Source organism: Macaca fascicularis, chromosome 11 (genome assembly GCF_037993035.2).
Source record: "Macaca fascicularis isolate 582-1 chromosome 11, T2T-MFA8v1.1".
Classification (NCBI taxonomy): Eukaryota; Metazoa; Chordata; class Mammalia; order Primates; family Cercopithecidae; genus Macaca; species Macaca fascicularis.
Window position 1 is genome coordinate 107,559,745 of NC_088385.1, and position 14,988 is coordinate 107,574,732.

Sequence of the window (14,988 nt, forward strand, 5' to 3'; positions counted from 1 at the left end):
TTTTTTAAGTAATAACTTTGGAACACAAGCATCGTGCACAGTGACAATGACTGCCACTTTCCCAGCACTAGATTAAATCAAGAGCTTTCTTTTGCCCTCAGTTATCAGTGAGGCATATGGAAATGTGCTAATGTCTGAATGAGTTTTGATTCAAACTTCAAACCTCAACCAACAAAACCGATCAGCATCTGACTGAAAATTTCAAATGGCTGCATTTCCAAATAGGTGTCTGTCACATTCGTTTCAATGCCAAGAGAGTCTACACACATCAGAAAATGGTAGAATTCCTAAAAGATACTGTCTGAGTAAATGAGTGACCCTACTGCCTTTCTGAATATATTTTTGTATAAGATCGTGAACCAGCATTAGACTTAGCTTTGAAGTTTTAAAAAAGCTTCCAAAATTATTGAAACTATTCCAGTATAGAATAGATGTAGTGTTTCCAAAGGATCTTTTGTTTACGGACATTTGTGAAAGCTGAGGAGTGCTGACCTATATATAAACTTATTGACATTCTATTTAAGATCAAGTGAGGTCTGATTTTAAACAATTTAATAATGATCCTAATGAATTCTAGAGGTCAAATTATCTTGGAGTATGGTGCAAGATGGGGTTCCAAACTATTTCACTGCATTGGAAGCCTTTTGTAGTAAGTGTCATGAAAATCATGGGAAGAGTAGGACCCTGAGGGCAAGCAACATGGTTCCCTATCCCAGCTGATTGTCTTCCCAGGTGTCCTAAATTACTTAACCTTTCCGAGCTTTAGACTCCTTACCTGTAAGATAAGGACAACAATGAAGATGATGATAAGGATGAGGAGATGATGATGATGATGATGATGATGATGATGATGATAATGGTGATGATGGTGGTGATGGTGATGATGATGGTGATGATGGTAATGTTGGTGATGTGGTGATGATGATGATAGTAATAATCATGTTGATAGATAACCTATATCAAGTGATTACTGTGTGCAGGAACTGTTCTGGGGGGCTTTATATGTACTAGTTCATTTAATCTTCAAGACAGTCTTTTGTAGCAGGTATCTATAGATTGTCATGAGGATTAAATAAATTGATGTGTGTAAAGTACTTAACACAGTTCTTCCCAATGGAAAATCCTAAATCATTGCCTGCTATTATTACTATTATCAGTGAGTTGTTGTGAATTAAAAAAAATGGATATTGTTTTTAAAATATCTTGCTCAGTACCTGGCACTCTTTTTAAAAAGTATTTTTTTTAAAAAATTTCAATAGCTTTTGGGGGCACAGTTGTACAAGTGGTGTTTTGTTACATGAATGAATTGCATAGTGATGAATTCTGAGATTTCGGTGTATGTGTCACCAGAGTAGTATACATTTTATCCAATATGTATTTTTTTATCCCACACTTCTCTCCCCTCCTCCCTTCTGAGTCTCTGAAGTCTATTATACACTCTGTATACCTTTGAGTACTCATAGCTTATATGGCGTTTGGTTTTCCATTCCTGAGTTACTTCACTTAGAATAATGGCCTTCTGTTCCACCCAAGTTGCTGCAAAAGACATTATTTTATTCCTTTTTATGACTGAATAGTATTCCATGGTGTATATATACCACAGTTTCTTTATCCACTCATTGCTCGATGGACACTTAGGTTGCTTCCATATCTTTGCAATTGCGAGTTAGGTTGCAATAAACATTTATATGCATGTGTCTTTTTATCTAACTACTTTTTTTCTTTTGGGTACTCACTAATGGGATTGCTGGATCAAATGGTAGGTCTACTTTTAGTTCTTTAAGAAATCTCCATATCGTTTTCCATAGAGGTTGTACTAATTTACATTCCCACCAACAGTGAGAAGCATTCCCCTTTCACTACATCCACACCAACATCTATTATTTTTTGACTTTTTAAAAATGGACATTCTTGCAGAAGTAAAGTAGTATCTCCTTGTCATTTTAATTTGCATTTCCCTGATGATTAGTGATACTGAGTATGTTTTCATGTGTTTTTTGGCCATTTGTATGTCTTCTTTTGAGAAATGTCTATTCATGTCATTTGTCCCCTTTTAGATGAGATTACTTGTTTTTTCCTTTGCTGATTTGTTTGAGTTTCTTATAGATTCTGGATACTAGTACTTTGTCAGATGCATAGTTTGCAAATATTTTCTTCCATTCTCTGGGTTGTCTGTTCACTCTGATAATTATTTCTTTTGCTGTGTAGAATCTTTTTAGTTTAATCAGGTACCATTTATTTATTTGTTTGTTTTTTGTTGCATTTGTTTTTGGGGTTTTAGTCATGATGTACCTGGCACTCTTACCGTGCTCAATAATCATTAGATGCTATTTTGTTGATGAATTCTTATTTGGTATTCCTCTGTTCATCCAGCCTCCCCAGTTGGGGTCATACACTGTTTTCAAAACTCTCCCTATTCCTATTAATTAACCCAATTCTTTATTCAGCAAGTATTATTAAGTACCAATTTGTATGCCAGGCTGTATTCTAAGCATAGGAGATGCCTTGGTGAGCAAACCAGACCAAATTGTTGCCTTCATAGTCACCATTCTAAAGCAAAAGCAGAAAAACAGTCTACATAACTGAGCTAAAGTAGACAAAAAGAGAAAACAGTCAAGCAAACAAAAAGATTAAGAAATATAAAATCAGTAAAAGAGTATCGAAAAGAAGATAGAGAAAAATGCAATGGTAACAAGATAATTTCCAGGGGACATGAACTGATATTCCATATAAACACATAGGTGATGAGGCAAGACAAACTAAGATGATAAAAACTAAATTTAAAAAAGAGAACATGTTTAAAGCAAACATATAAACAATATGTATGAGTAGTGATTAAAAGAAACGTCCTAAAGCATAAATTACTAAATGAGAAAAGTTACAAATCTACACCCAAGAAAAAGTGGAAATAGGCATTTAAGCAGGAGTTTGGAGGTGAAAGGTTTAACCCCACAGAACAAACGAATTCACTTGGGCTCAGGCAGCTACAAGCAGCATCAGGCACCTCCCAGTGCTGGAATTCACCTATTAGGAACCCAGACCACCCCTAGGAACCCCAGGGAAGATGCTGGGAGCAGGTACTGGTCACTGTGGGCCACCAGCTTCTGGGAGTTTGCCTACCTGGCACTTTAAATAGTTGTTGAAGATATCCAAAACCAAGCGCCAGCAGAGCATCATAACCTCTGTCCTCATCCTCTCAGTAGACATCCAGTAGGTCTGACGGTGTCAGTGGGCTTTTGCTTTCTACTCCTTTAGACTCCTTCATCACTTAATAAGCATTTTGTCAAAGCAATGAGTGCACGTGATTCCAAAGTCAAATGGTAAGAAAGGCATATCATTAGGAAAAAGCCCCAGCCCTATCCTCTTCCCCTGCTCCTACAGGCAACCCCTAAGAACCACTTCAGTTTTCTTTGCTTTTTGTATTGTTCTTTCTTTCTTTCCTCTTTCTCTTTTCCTTCCTTCCTTCCTTCTTTCCTTTCCTTCCTTCCTTTCTTTCTTTCTTCTTTCTTTCTTTCTCTTTCCCTCCCTCCCTCCTTTCCTTCCTTCCTTCCTTCCTCTTCTTTCTTTCTTCTTTCTTTCTTTCTCTTTCCCTCCCTCCCTCCTTTCCTTCCTTCCTTCCTTCCTCTTCTTTCTTTCTTTCTTTTCTTTCTTTCTTTATTTCTTTTTCTTTCTTTCTTTCTTTCTCTCTCTCTCCTTCTTTCCTTCCGTCTTTCCTTCTTTTTCCTGCCTTCCTGCCTTCTTGCCTTTTTGCTTTCTTGCTTTCTTTTTTGACAGAATCTCGCTCTGTCGCCCAGGTTGGAGTGCAATGGCGCGATCTCAGCTCACTGCAAGCTCCGCCTCCCAGGTTCATGCCATTGTCCTGCCTCAGCCTCCTGAGTAGCTGGGGCCACAGGTGCCTACCACCAAGCCCGGCTAATTTTTTGTACTTTTAGTAGAGATGGGGTTTCACGGTGTTAGCCAGGATGGTCTCGATCTCCTGACCTCGTGATCCACCGGCCTCTGCCTCCCAAAGTGCTGGGATTACAGGCGTGAGCCACTGCACCCAGCCGTTGTGTGGATGGTCTTTATTTATTTCTGTAATACCATTTTCCCTCCCAACAAACATGGAAGAAAAAAAGAAGGGACTGGTGGGAAGAAATGCCCTGGAGGACACACCTCTCCAATCTTTGCAGTTTTGAAGAGGGAGTGTTGAGGTGGAAGGCTTGGGGATATGGGGAGGATGGCCAGCCCCTCCTCTTGTCTCCCAGGTGGCTCTTGGCAGCCTTATAAAGCTTAAACTCATCAGTTATTTTGGAGACAATGCTTTTAAAAGAGTTGGAAGTCTGGGATATATGCTTAAATGGAAACTGGTTGAGATATCTCCAAAGCAATTTGCACACCTCCATCTTCCACTGCACTGAGTTCTCTTGGTCCCACTGGGGCTGCATGCACAGCAGCATGCAGTTCTTGTACAGTCTCTGGAGTCTGAAGGAGTTCCATTTGATTTTATCAATGATCTGCACAACTACCTCTTTCCTAGTTAGGGTGTGTCAGGCCAACTTCATGGTTGCCAAGTTACCCTGGTCGATGGTCTTGATGAGCCAGTAGTTTCCAGGAGGGGTATCCTCAGCAGAGATGCCTGAGAGGTCCTGCAGTATGTTAAATGATAGGGCTTGGAGTCAGGGTGTCCCAAGGTAGGCTCAAATTTGGGAAACGCTGATTAAAAGCTTGGTCCAGATCATCTCAAAAGAATAAAACTTCCAAAGCCCACCTGATGACCTAATCTTTATAATAGAGTCAAAACACAATGCCAGAGAAAAATAAAAATAAACAAAAACAAATGCTAACACACTAAATTTAAAAAGCAAAATAAGAAAAAGAGATACGAATTTGTAGCTTTCCTTTCTTATAATGTCTTTGTATAGTTTTGGTATTAGGGTAATGCTGGCCTCATAAAATAAGTTAGAAAGTGTTCCCTCTGCTTGTGTTTTCTGGAAGAGATTGTACAGAATGGTATCATTTCTTCTTTAAATTCTTGACATTTAAATGCTTGACAGAATAAACCAGTGAAACCATCTGGGCCTGTTGCTTTCTGTTTTAGGTTATTAATTATTGATTCAATTTCTTTAATAGTATAGGCCTATTTTGATGACCAATTTCTCCTTGTTGAGTTTCGGTAGGGTATATGTTTCCAGGAATTTCATCTAAGTTATCAAATTTGCAGGCTTAGAGTTATTCGTATTTCTTTATTTTCCTTTTAATGTCCATGGGATTAGTAATGATGGGCCTCTCCTTCATTTCTGATATTGGTAATTTGTGTCTTCTCTCTCTCTCTTTTCTTGGTTAGCCTTGCTGTGCTTGGTTAGCCTAGCCTTATTAATTTTATAGATCTATTTTAGTGAATCTATTAATTTTTAAAGAACCAGCTTTTGGTTTCAGTGATTTTTCTCTATCATTTTCTTACTTTCAATTTCATTGATCTCTGCTCTAAAGTTTACTTTTTTTTTTTTTTTTTTTTGCTTATTTTGGATTTAATTTGTTCTTTTCTAGCTTCCTAAAGTGAAAGCTTAGATTATTGATTTTAGATCTTAATCAATATATGCATTTTAGTGCTATAAATTTCTCATAAACACTGCTTTTGCCACATCCCATACATTTTGATCAATTGCGTTTTCATATCCATTTAGTTCATTTTCACTTAGTTCTTTAAGTAGTCACCTCTATGTCTTCTATATGCATTATGTGTAACCTTTTAGAAATGCTTTGTGATGTAAGATGTGTTATATTCCTATATTTCTCTAAATCAAATTTAATCTCTTCTAAGTTCATAACTCTCCCGGCTGATGTGAAATTCATTTGGTCTGTGTTTGAGAATACTCCTTCCTCCAGGATCGTGCGCAAACCTCAGGATCATGTTCAAATTTTAATTGGTCCCTTGAATATGAACAACTCAGCCACAGTCCAGCATGGACATCTTACCCCAGGGTTTTCAAGGCCATGGTTCTTAGTATCTTCCTGTCCTCATCTCAGAACTACATCATTGGAGATCTGTCACTCCTCTAGAAGCTCTTTATTAGTGCTGGTTCAATACTCACAGAACCTCCCAGACTCATCCCATTCCCAATTCTACAAGCATTGACCTCCACCTTCAACATCTTTGAGATGATCCAATATAACCGTTTCAATGAGAGGTTGAAAACAAAAATCGTACGTGAGAGTTATCTTTATTTAGAGACAGAAACATTGCAGCTTTTGTGCCAGCAAGTGAAGAAGAGTTTCTGCCCTCTTGGGATGGAAAAGAAAATGAAAAAGCAATAGAAGCAAGAACAAAGCACACATAAATACCTTGATCAGTTATCCGTTCATCTTAATGTTCCTACAATTATTGCAAAACAATCATTTATGAACTCAAATTGGGGAAGGTAACAAGTTTGTTATGGGCTGGCACTTGCCATGCTGTGTAAAACTTGGGTAGATTCATGTCTCAAGATAATTTTTAAAAATGTAAACTTCCTACTAAAAGGACAGCATAAGGCAGTGGTTAAGAGCACAGAGTCAGCTGGGCACAGTGGCTCATGCCTGTAATCCCAACAGTTTGGGAGGTTGAGGCAGGAGGATTGCTTGAGTCCAGGAGTTTGAGACCAGCCTAGAAAACATAGCTAGACTCAGTCTCTACACAAAATTTAAAAATTATTAATAGCTGGGCATAGTGGGGTGCACCTGTAGTCCCAGCTACTCAGGAGGCTGAGGTGAGAGGATCGCTCGAGCCCAGGAGTTTGAGACGTCAGTGAGCTATGATTGCACTGTGCGCTCCACCCTGGGCGACAGAGCAAGACCTTGTCTAAAAAAATAAAAAATAAAAAGAGTGCAGAGGGTGAGCTTATCAAGGTTCACATCTGGACTCTACCATTTGTTCTCTGCAGGACCTTGAGCAAATTAACCTCTTTGTAACTCAGTCTCCTCTTTGGTAAGAAAGCGATAATAATAGTATCTGCCTCATTGGATTGTTATGAATAGGAAATGAATTGCCATTTACCATTTTAGAACAGTGCCTGGCACAAAATAAGTGCTGTATATGTGGAGACAGATCTAGAAGCTCTCTCCATTTAGGTCATCTTGAATGGAAAGATATCTAATTACTCACCTCTGTGTGTTTGCTGCTATTTTAAAAGCTTGTAGACCCTTAAACTTTTACAACATCAACCAATATTTTATTGATTGCAAAGTAGTGGGTGGCCTACTACCAGTCGCTACCAGTATCAGTCACTGGAGTCTGGTACGTGCATGTGTATGTACACATATGTGTGTATGACTTGAGAATAGGGTGTGGTATGTGGCTTCCACCAGTATAAAGAAGCACGAGAATTGCTTAAACCCAGGAAGCAGAGGTTGCAGTGAGCTGAGATCATGCCACTGCACTTCAGCCTGGGCCACAGAGCAAGGCTCCATCTCGGAAAAGAAAAAAAAAAATAGAGGTAGAAAAGCAGTGTGCAATATTCTGCAGAATCGAGGAATCCATATAAAAGTACCATCCTCTAGCTGTTTGCTTGCTACCCCAGGGATCCCACTGGTGCTACACATTCCCCAGATGGCAATGCCAACTCTGTCTACTCATCCTGTATTACTAGCAAGGCTCTGTTCCTCAGTGAATTTCCTTTCCATTCATTTTCAAATGACTTTTCTGATATGAGCATTGTTGAATATGCACAAGAAAGAGCAAGACAGAGGCAGAGTTATGTGTATGGATAGATTTGCATAAGTATAAATACAGTATATGTACCCATATTTAAATGATATAATGATAATATTGTGTTGCTATCTCAGAGTGAAAGCTAATTAATTCAACTATTGAGATGATAATGATTTCTTTTTCAGTTAATACCAGAGTCAAAAAACCCTGCAGAATGATTCCACGCACTGTTCCTTTGACTCATCTTGGAAGAAAGAGTTTTATTCTGTTAACTATTAAGCTGTCTATCAGTATCTATGACAGTTTTAAAGGAAATCATTCCTGGGAGGGGCAGAAGATTATTAGTAGGAAGGCTGACTCATGTAGGCTCAAGAGGACATTGAGGTCATGATTTGGTACCAGGAAAGAAAAAGTCCTCTTTTTGCTTTTAGTCTCTTAAAATGCATGCTTTGGTATTTGCACTCTCAATATCAACACTGATCTGCAGCACAAAGTCTTTTTTTAGACTTTATTTGGTTGGATTTGACATTTAGGAAAATGTTAAGATCTCTCCTACTGAAATTTACACCATCTGAAAAATTCACAAGCAAGTCCGTGACTTTCTTAACCTTGACATCTCTAACTTTTCCTTCAGCCTCTGTTTTCATATTTCACGAGTTACCAAAGCCTGATATTCTCTCTGTTTCCTCTTTTCTATTCTGTCCCACTTTAGTTCAGACATTGGTAGCCTCTCAGTTGTATTATGGCAATAGTCTCCTGTCTCTAGTCTCCAATACCCATTTCACCTTTCTTTACCTTGCTCTAAGGAGCTTCCCAACATACAGGTTAGGTCATACTTTCCCCTGTCAAAGCCTTTAATGGCTTTCCTCTTTCAACATGGTAAAGACTCAACTCCTTTGCTTGGTATTCAAGGACACGTCATCAGATTCTGTTCCTACTACAAGTGCTTACCCGTCTCCCACTAATTCTCTCCATACTCTACCCTACTGCCACCAAGACGGAGTATCCACCCTTTCTTGGAATTTTCATAACACCCTGTTTGTTCATTTTTCTGAATGTCTTTCCTCCCTCATGGTCCATGTTTCTAAAACCTTACTTATTCTTCAAGGCCCAAATCAAATTCTATTTCCTTCATGGACCTCTCCCTGATTCTGGCTACTCTTAATTAATCAGGATCACTCCCAGTCTATACAATGCCTTTTCTTCGAGGCACTTGACTTCTAGCAGTTAGGAAATTGTCATATTATACTTACCTTGTTAGAACAATTTTTAAGTGCCTTCTGCTGGAAAATTGTCATAAGAAATATGCAGCTCTACATGGGTGCAATGTAATTGCTGCCTCTCCTCCTTAAATGTGGCACAATCTTTACAAGCATATGGTGTGGACCTGCTTCTACATTTCAATAATTTATTCCTTGTTTAGCTATCTTATTACTCATATTTTGTATTATGCTGTAAATTTACTTCTGTTTATTCCAACTAAGTATGCAACTATGAAGACAAGAAATGTCTTATTCATCTTGGTATTTCCCAGGTCAGAGAATGCAGCTTTCAGATAGTTTTTACTTAACAGTAAATTATTTTACTCTCTTATGACCCAAGGGTGGTAATTGCAAGACAGTGGTTAAGAGTACAGGCTTTAGTGCATGACTGCCTGGGTTTGAACCTTCCTAGCCAACTACTAACCATGTGATCATGGCCAAGGTACTTAAACTCTCTGTACCTTTTTTCTTCATCTATGATATGGGGACAAATAATACTATCTTCATCATAAAATTGATATGACAATTAAATCAGTAAATGGAGGTAAAGTTGTTCAAACAATAGCTACTAAGTGCTTAATAAATGTTAGATATTATTCCAACAGTCTGTTAAAATAAGAAGGACTCCTCTCAGTTTTGATAGAGACATGAAGACACTAGATGCTACATTCCAAGGTGAGCCCATCTGGCAGAAATTTCACAGTGGATATTCAAGTACTAGTTAAACATGTCACTTATTTTGAGAGAATGAAGAGATCAGGAGTTGGAAATTACAGAGAGGTCTTGTAAAGATTTTGGAGCATGTGACTAGTGTGCTGTGTGAATCTTACATCCCTACTACAAAGGAGAATGTTGGAAGTGGGAGTGTCTGTCCCTCGGGCCACCACTGGAACGTGTAGTAACTTTTTGAGGATTGGAAAATGGTGTCCCCTTGTGTCCCCAAAATGTATACTAAAGAGGTCCTATTGCTCCAAGCCCAATGAAAGAGTCTTCAAGATGATTACTTGAGTAGGTTGACATGTATCCCCTGAAGCTGATAGACATGGGGACTTTGTGTCTCACTTTCACTTGAGAAGTTGAAAGGCAGGAAGCCGGGTGGCTGACTGCTCCTGGATAAGTGGGAGAGATTTCTCTGCTCCACAGAGATTGCTAGATCAGAGAAAGCCATTATGGGGTTATCTTAGGTCCATGTCAAGAGAACCACAAGGAGTGACCTCAGTGTAAAAATCGTGGAGTGAATCGCCAAATTCCTAGATGTTGAAGGAGACACATACCATGGGCTAGAATAGAGATGTATTTGCCCTCATCAAAAAAGTTCAGATGAGGCTGGGTGTGGTGGCTCATGCCTGTAATCCCAGCACTTTGGGAGGCTGAGGCGGGCAGATCATTTGAGGTCAGGAGTTTGAGACCAGCCTGGCAAACATGGTGAAACCCCATCTCTACTAAAAATACAAAAATTAGTCGGGCATGGTGAGTGGCACTTTTCATCCCAGCTGCTCCAGAGGGTGAGACAGGAGAATCGCTTGAACCCGGAAGGCAGAGGCTGCATGAGCCGAGATTGTGCCACTGCACTCTAGCCTGGGTGACAGAGTGAGACACTGTCTCAAAAAAAACAAAAAACAAAAAACAAAGTTCAGATGAAAGTATCCCAAAGATGAGAAGTCTCTAAAGAACCCAACCCAATGGAGAGTCAACTTTGAAAACTTGCTACACACAAACCGGCTTACAGCAACACTAGTCCAGTAACTGCCTTCCTGTCATTTCTTCTCTTACCTCTCTCACAGTCCTCTCCCTATTCAACACTGCCTCCTTGACTCTGAAAGTGTCAGGAACTATGGTTAGTCAGATGGAGGAGAAAGCAGAAAGTGGGGAAATGGAGCAGCAGAGTTGAAGCCGGTTACCTCCCTTTTTCACTCTAGGCATCTTACCTGTTAATAGGCTGCAGCTGTGCTATGCCTTCTCGGGGGAGACGTTTGCTTTTAGCTCAAGGTTGGCATTTTTATTATTATGCCAGGCTGGCATATAAAGTACTGAATTGAAACCTTGAATGCCATTTTCTCCCTGAATGCCTGGTTAACAGCAACTCACTTTCTAAAACTTAGCTCAATGCTCACTTCCTATCCTGACCTCTTTATCCCAAACTGAGGAGTCTGTGTGTTTGCTCTGCCGCCATGCAGTGTTTAGAGCCCAGACAACATGTAATTCCACTTGTTTCGTTGTTTGTGTGTCTTTGTCCTCAGCCAACCTTTAAACTCTCGGAGCCCAGGGGTGAATTGTTTGCCTTTGTACCCTCGGCACTTAGTGCTCAGTGGCATAGAATTGTCCCCCAATAAAGATCTATGAAAGTAATTTATCTTAGAAAACAAATTCACATTTTTCCTAAGAGAGGCTATAATTCAAACTTGTCTTTATTTCTGAAAGATAAATTAAAAACAACAGCCTTCTTGACAACACAATGTCATATAAAGTATTTGTCACTGGTGTGTTCAAGGGTGGCCTGGGTGCTCTTTAGCAGTTTGTGAGAAAATGTCCTGGCATCTCTCAATCCATACCTGTGTTTTTCCTGAGAAGCTGTAAGAGGACTTTTTACACTTTTCAGTGTTTCTCCCACAGGTTTCTTCAGGAGAAGCATCACCAAAAACGCCGTGTACAAGTGTAAAAACGGGGGCAACTGTGTGATGGATATGTACATGAGAAGAAAGTGTCAAGAGTGTCGACTAAGGAAATGCAAAGAGATGGGAATGTTGGCTGAATGTATGTATACAGGTATTCACTTCAAGCAACTACATTTCACTAAAAATCTCTTAAGGAGGCAGATGTCAGGTAACTCATCACGACAGTGCTACTTCACATATTAAAGAAGGAACCTAAGCCATCTAAGTTCTTGAAAAGGGTAATGAACCACTGAAATTGTCCAAACTGTCAACTAAAGAGCATTTTAGTCACCCAAAAGAAATGTCTATTTTTGTTGTTGTTGTTGTTGTTGTTCTTTGTCGCAGTGAACTATACATGGAGCCCAGTGGCATTAGCATACCATTCAAGTAACGTGCTTTAATAAGCTACGAATGACAGTCTAAAAGTTTCCTCTAAATTTGATTTTAATATACTTATTATGTATTGCTTAATTAGCATACAAATTCACTATTGTGGAAAAAAATAAGAGTGCTTTATAAGGTATAACTGCCTCTGAATTGTCTAAATAGAGTTTTAAACCAAGTCATTTTATTAAGAATCTGTCTTAGTGCAGCTTTGAACCAATTTGTATAGGTTTACACCGGAAATTAACTACTCCCAGTTTTAATATAATTTTGTCCTTCTATCTGATAAGGAGACACTGTATTAAACTGCTGGCTTTGTGAGGAACTATAATCTTCATCAAAAATTGGAATGCATGCTAGTATATAACATAATTAATTTTTCATTCTGCAAATTCTACAGACCACTCAGATTCTGAGATATGTCCTGTTTCTCCTCAAAACACAAATAGACAAACAAATGTCACCAAGGGGATGATAGCATTCAGGCAGGGAATGCCACATGAAATAAAAGCCTTCAGAAGGTGACTCCAGTTCTATTGTTACCAAACTGTACAGGCAACTGAGATGGACCCAGGGAAATAATGCGTGCCGGTTGGGGGAAAATAGGTCTGTGTAAATAATCCAGCTCTGGGTGGATGAAAGTTTTATAGCAGCTGATCACAATCTCATCTTAGCATACATGAAATGAGAGCCTGCAATAGGGGCTGCTGCTGGAATCCAGTCTCACAATGGAAACACTTACTCTGACACTGCGCAGCTCATATTGCTCATCACTTAGATATGAACTTGTTCCAGCTGGAGCTCTGAGGACATTTTGCATGAAGCCACATATAGCAATCTATAATATTTACGAACACAAACTCGTCCAGTAACAGATGCAGATATTTCATGGTTCTATAAAATAAATTACCTGTACAAAGAAATTCCTGGAACTTTGTTTTATTGGCATTGAGAGAAGAGTAAGGACGTTAAATGGGATGAAGGGAAGATTGTTTTACATTATTTTTAATAGCTCCCTTTAAGTGTAAATCAATGAGGTTGATTGATCATTCAAAGACATTTTTAAAGTCACCTTGTATTATTTTTATTTTTAACTATATTCTCGGGAATTGGCACTGTTCTCAAAATTAACAGGATTTTAAAAATATCCCTAAAGGATGCTAACATTTATTTTTCTCAATAAGTTTATATATGTTTAATGTGAAATTCAATATCCTTCTTCTGGTACAATATGTAAACATGGCTGAAACTAATATTAATGGCATGTTTTAAAACACCAATTTTCATGGTCCCCTAGAGCAGGAACAGGGAGAGTGTCATTCACCTTTTCATTGACTGAATCCCTTGCATTTGTACAATGCTTTCGTATCACAAATTCTTTATATAAAGGCCATTTTTAAATGATCTGATTGCTTTTAATCTACAAAAAACTCTATAAGGTAGATATTATTCCCATTTTACAAATGAGGAAACTGAGATTCACAGAGGTTAAACTACTTGTTCAAGATTAAGTCTCAAACCTTGGCCTTCCCTTTTTAAAACGCATAAAGGGCTAGCATTAGTTCTGTGTCATTGCATAGGGGATCTTCTGGGCCAGGTACATATCAGTGGTTTTATGACCACACACCCAACAGTACTTTCTGTGATTGGTGAAGTCTCTATGCTTATTTATTTTAGGCTTGTTAACTGAAATTCAGTGTAAATCTAAGCGACTGAGAAAAAATGTGAAGCAGCATGCAGATCAGACCATGAATGAAGACAGTCAAGGTCGTGACTTGCGACAAGTGACCTCGACAACCAAGTCATGCAGGGTAATAATATGCAATGGTGTCTGCCAAGACTGGCAGGAACTGAGTTTCTAGGTACATAGTGAGCTGGCCAGGAGGCTTTCAAATTAAAGCCACAGGCACAGCTGAATTTCTAGTCCAATTGTTCATTAAAATGGATTCCTAATACATACTTCAATGTAAACATTCAAATAGTAGCAGTGCATAAACTAAAAAGTGAAAGTTTTCCTTCTCTCTGACTCCATTCCAGTCCTACTACCTAGTGTTTGCCAGCAGGAATGATTTGGTGTATAAAATGGATTTTTTCCCACTGAGTATTGACCATTTTTTCCCTCTTTTTGAGAAGAAAGGCTCAAACTGGGAAGAATGTGGTCTCAATAGAGGCTATGGATTAATCCTTATAAATGAGTAAAACAGGGTGAATACACATGTGTGGACCCATAGAGAAAGTGCTACACACTGAGGTCACAAATTTCTCAAGAAATCCATTGAGCAACTCAAGACAAAATAGGGGAACATCATCCAAGATGTTTAGACAAACACATTGTGAGAATGCACAGGACACTTGATGGAATTTTATTTTGCCATTAGCTGAAAAACCAATAAGCTACGATTGTCCAAACCATACCCTTCTCAATATTTATTCATTATTGACAAAACTTTATCCACATTTAGTTTTATAAATCCATAATTTTATATTTATTTAAGAAAAAGTATTTTATATGAAAGCATTATTTTGCCATAGTGCTTCGTCAGTAACACTTTGGTATAAGAAAGCAAAGAGTTGACATAATTATTCACACTCTTCAAAAGATGCTGTAGAGGGAGAAGGAGATGTTTGGGGTCTGAATTGTCCAGATTATTGACTCTCTATTTTAGAGGTTGACAAACATTTTTCTTTAAAGAGCTTTGCCCACATAGTATCTACAACAACTACTCAACTCTCCCATTTTAGTGCAAAAGTAGCATAGACAACACATAAACAAATGAGTGTGGCTGTGTTACAATCCAATGGATTTGGTCCATGGACCACAGTTTGTTGATTCCCTCCTCCACATGAGTACTCTTAGATGATTTCTCCAAGTGGAATTCATGTTGAATACCATATGAATGTAGTATTCATAGTAGTCATACTATGTGAGAACCTTTCATTAGTTATAATTAAAGCTTGAACTTTCAGTGACCTTCAATATGAATGGGCTCACTAGTCTTCATATCCAGACTACCATTTA

General features: G+C 38.5%; 1 protein-coding gene across 17 annotated transcripts in view; it reads left to right on the forward strand.

Moving 5' to 3' along the window:
* NR1H4 (nuclear receptor subfamily 1 group H member 4) overlaps window positions 1–14,988 on the forward strand; it is an 84,940-nt gene that overhangs the window by 43,287 nt on the left and 26,665 nt on the right. For 9 of the 17 annotated variants that reach the window (XR_012420529.1, XR_012420532.1, XR_012420527.1 and 6 more), the window contains 2 exons: window positions 11,545–11,697; window positions 13,647–13,780. Coding sequence is in view for 10 of the 17 variants with exons in the window: in XM_065524694.2 (XP_065380766.1) it covers window positions 11,545–11,697; window positions 13,647–13,780 (287 nt within the window). In the remaining 7 variants the exon portion in view is untranslated. The remainder of the gene's footprint in view (window positions 1–11,544; window positions 11,698–13,646; window positions 13,781–14,988) is intronic. The other 8 variants (XR_012420533.1, XR_012420528.1, XR_012420531.1 and 5 more) reach the window with 1 other exon arrangement.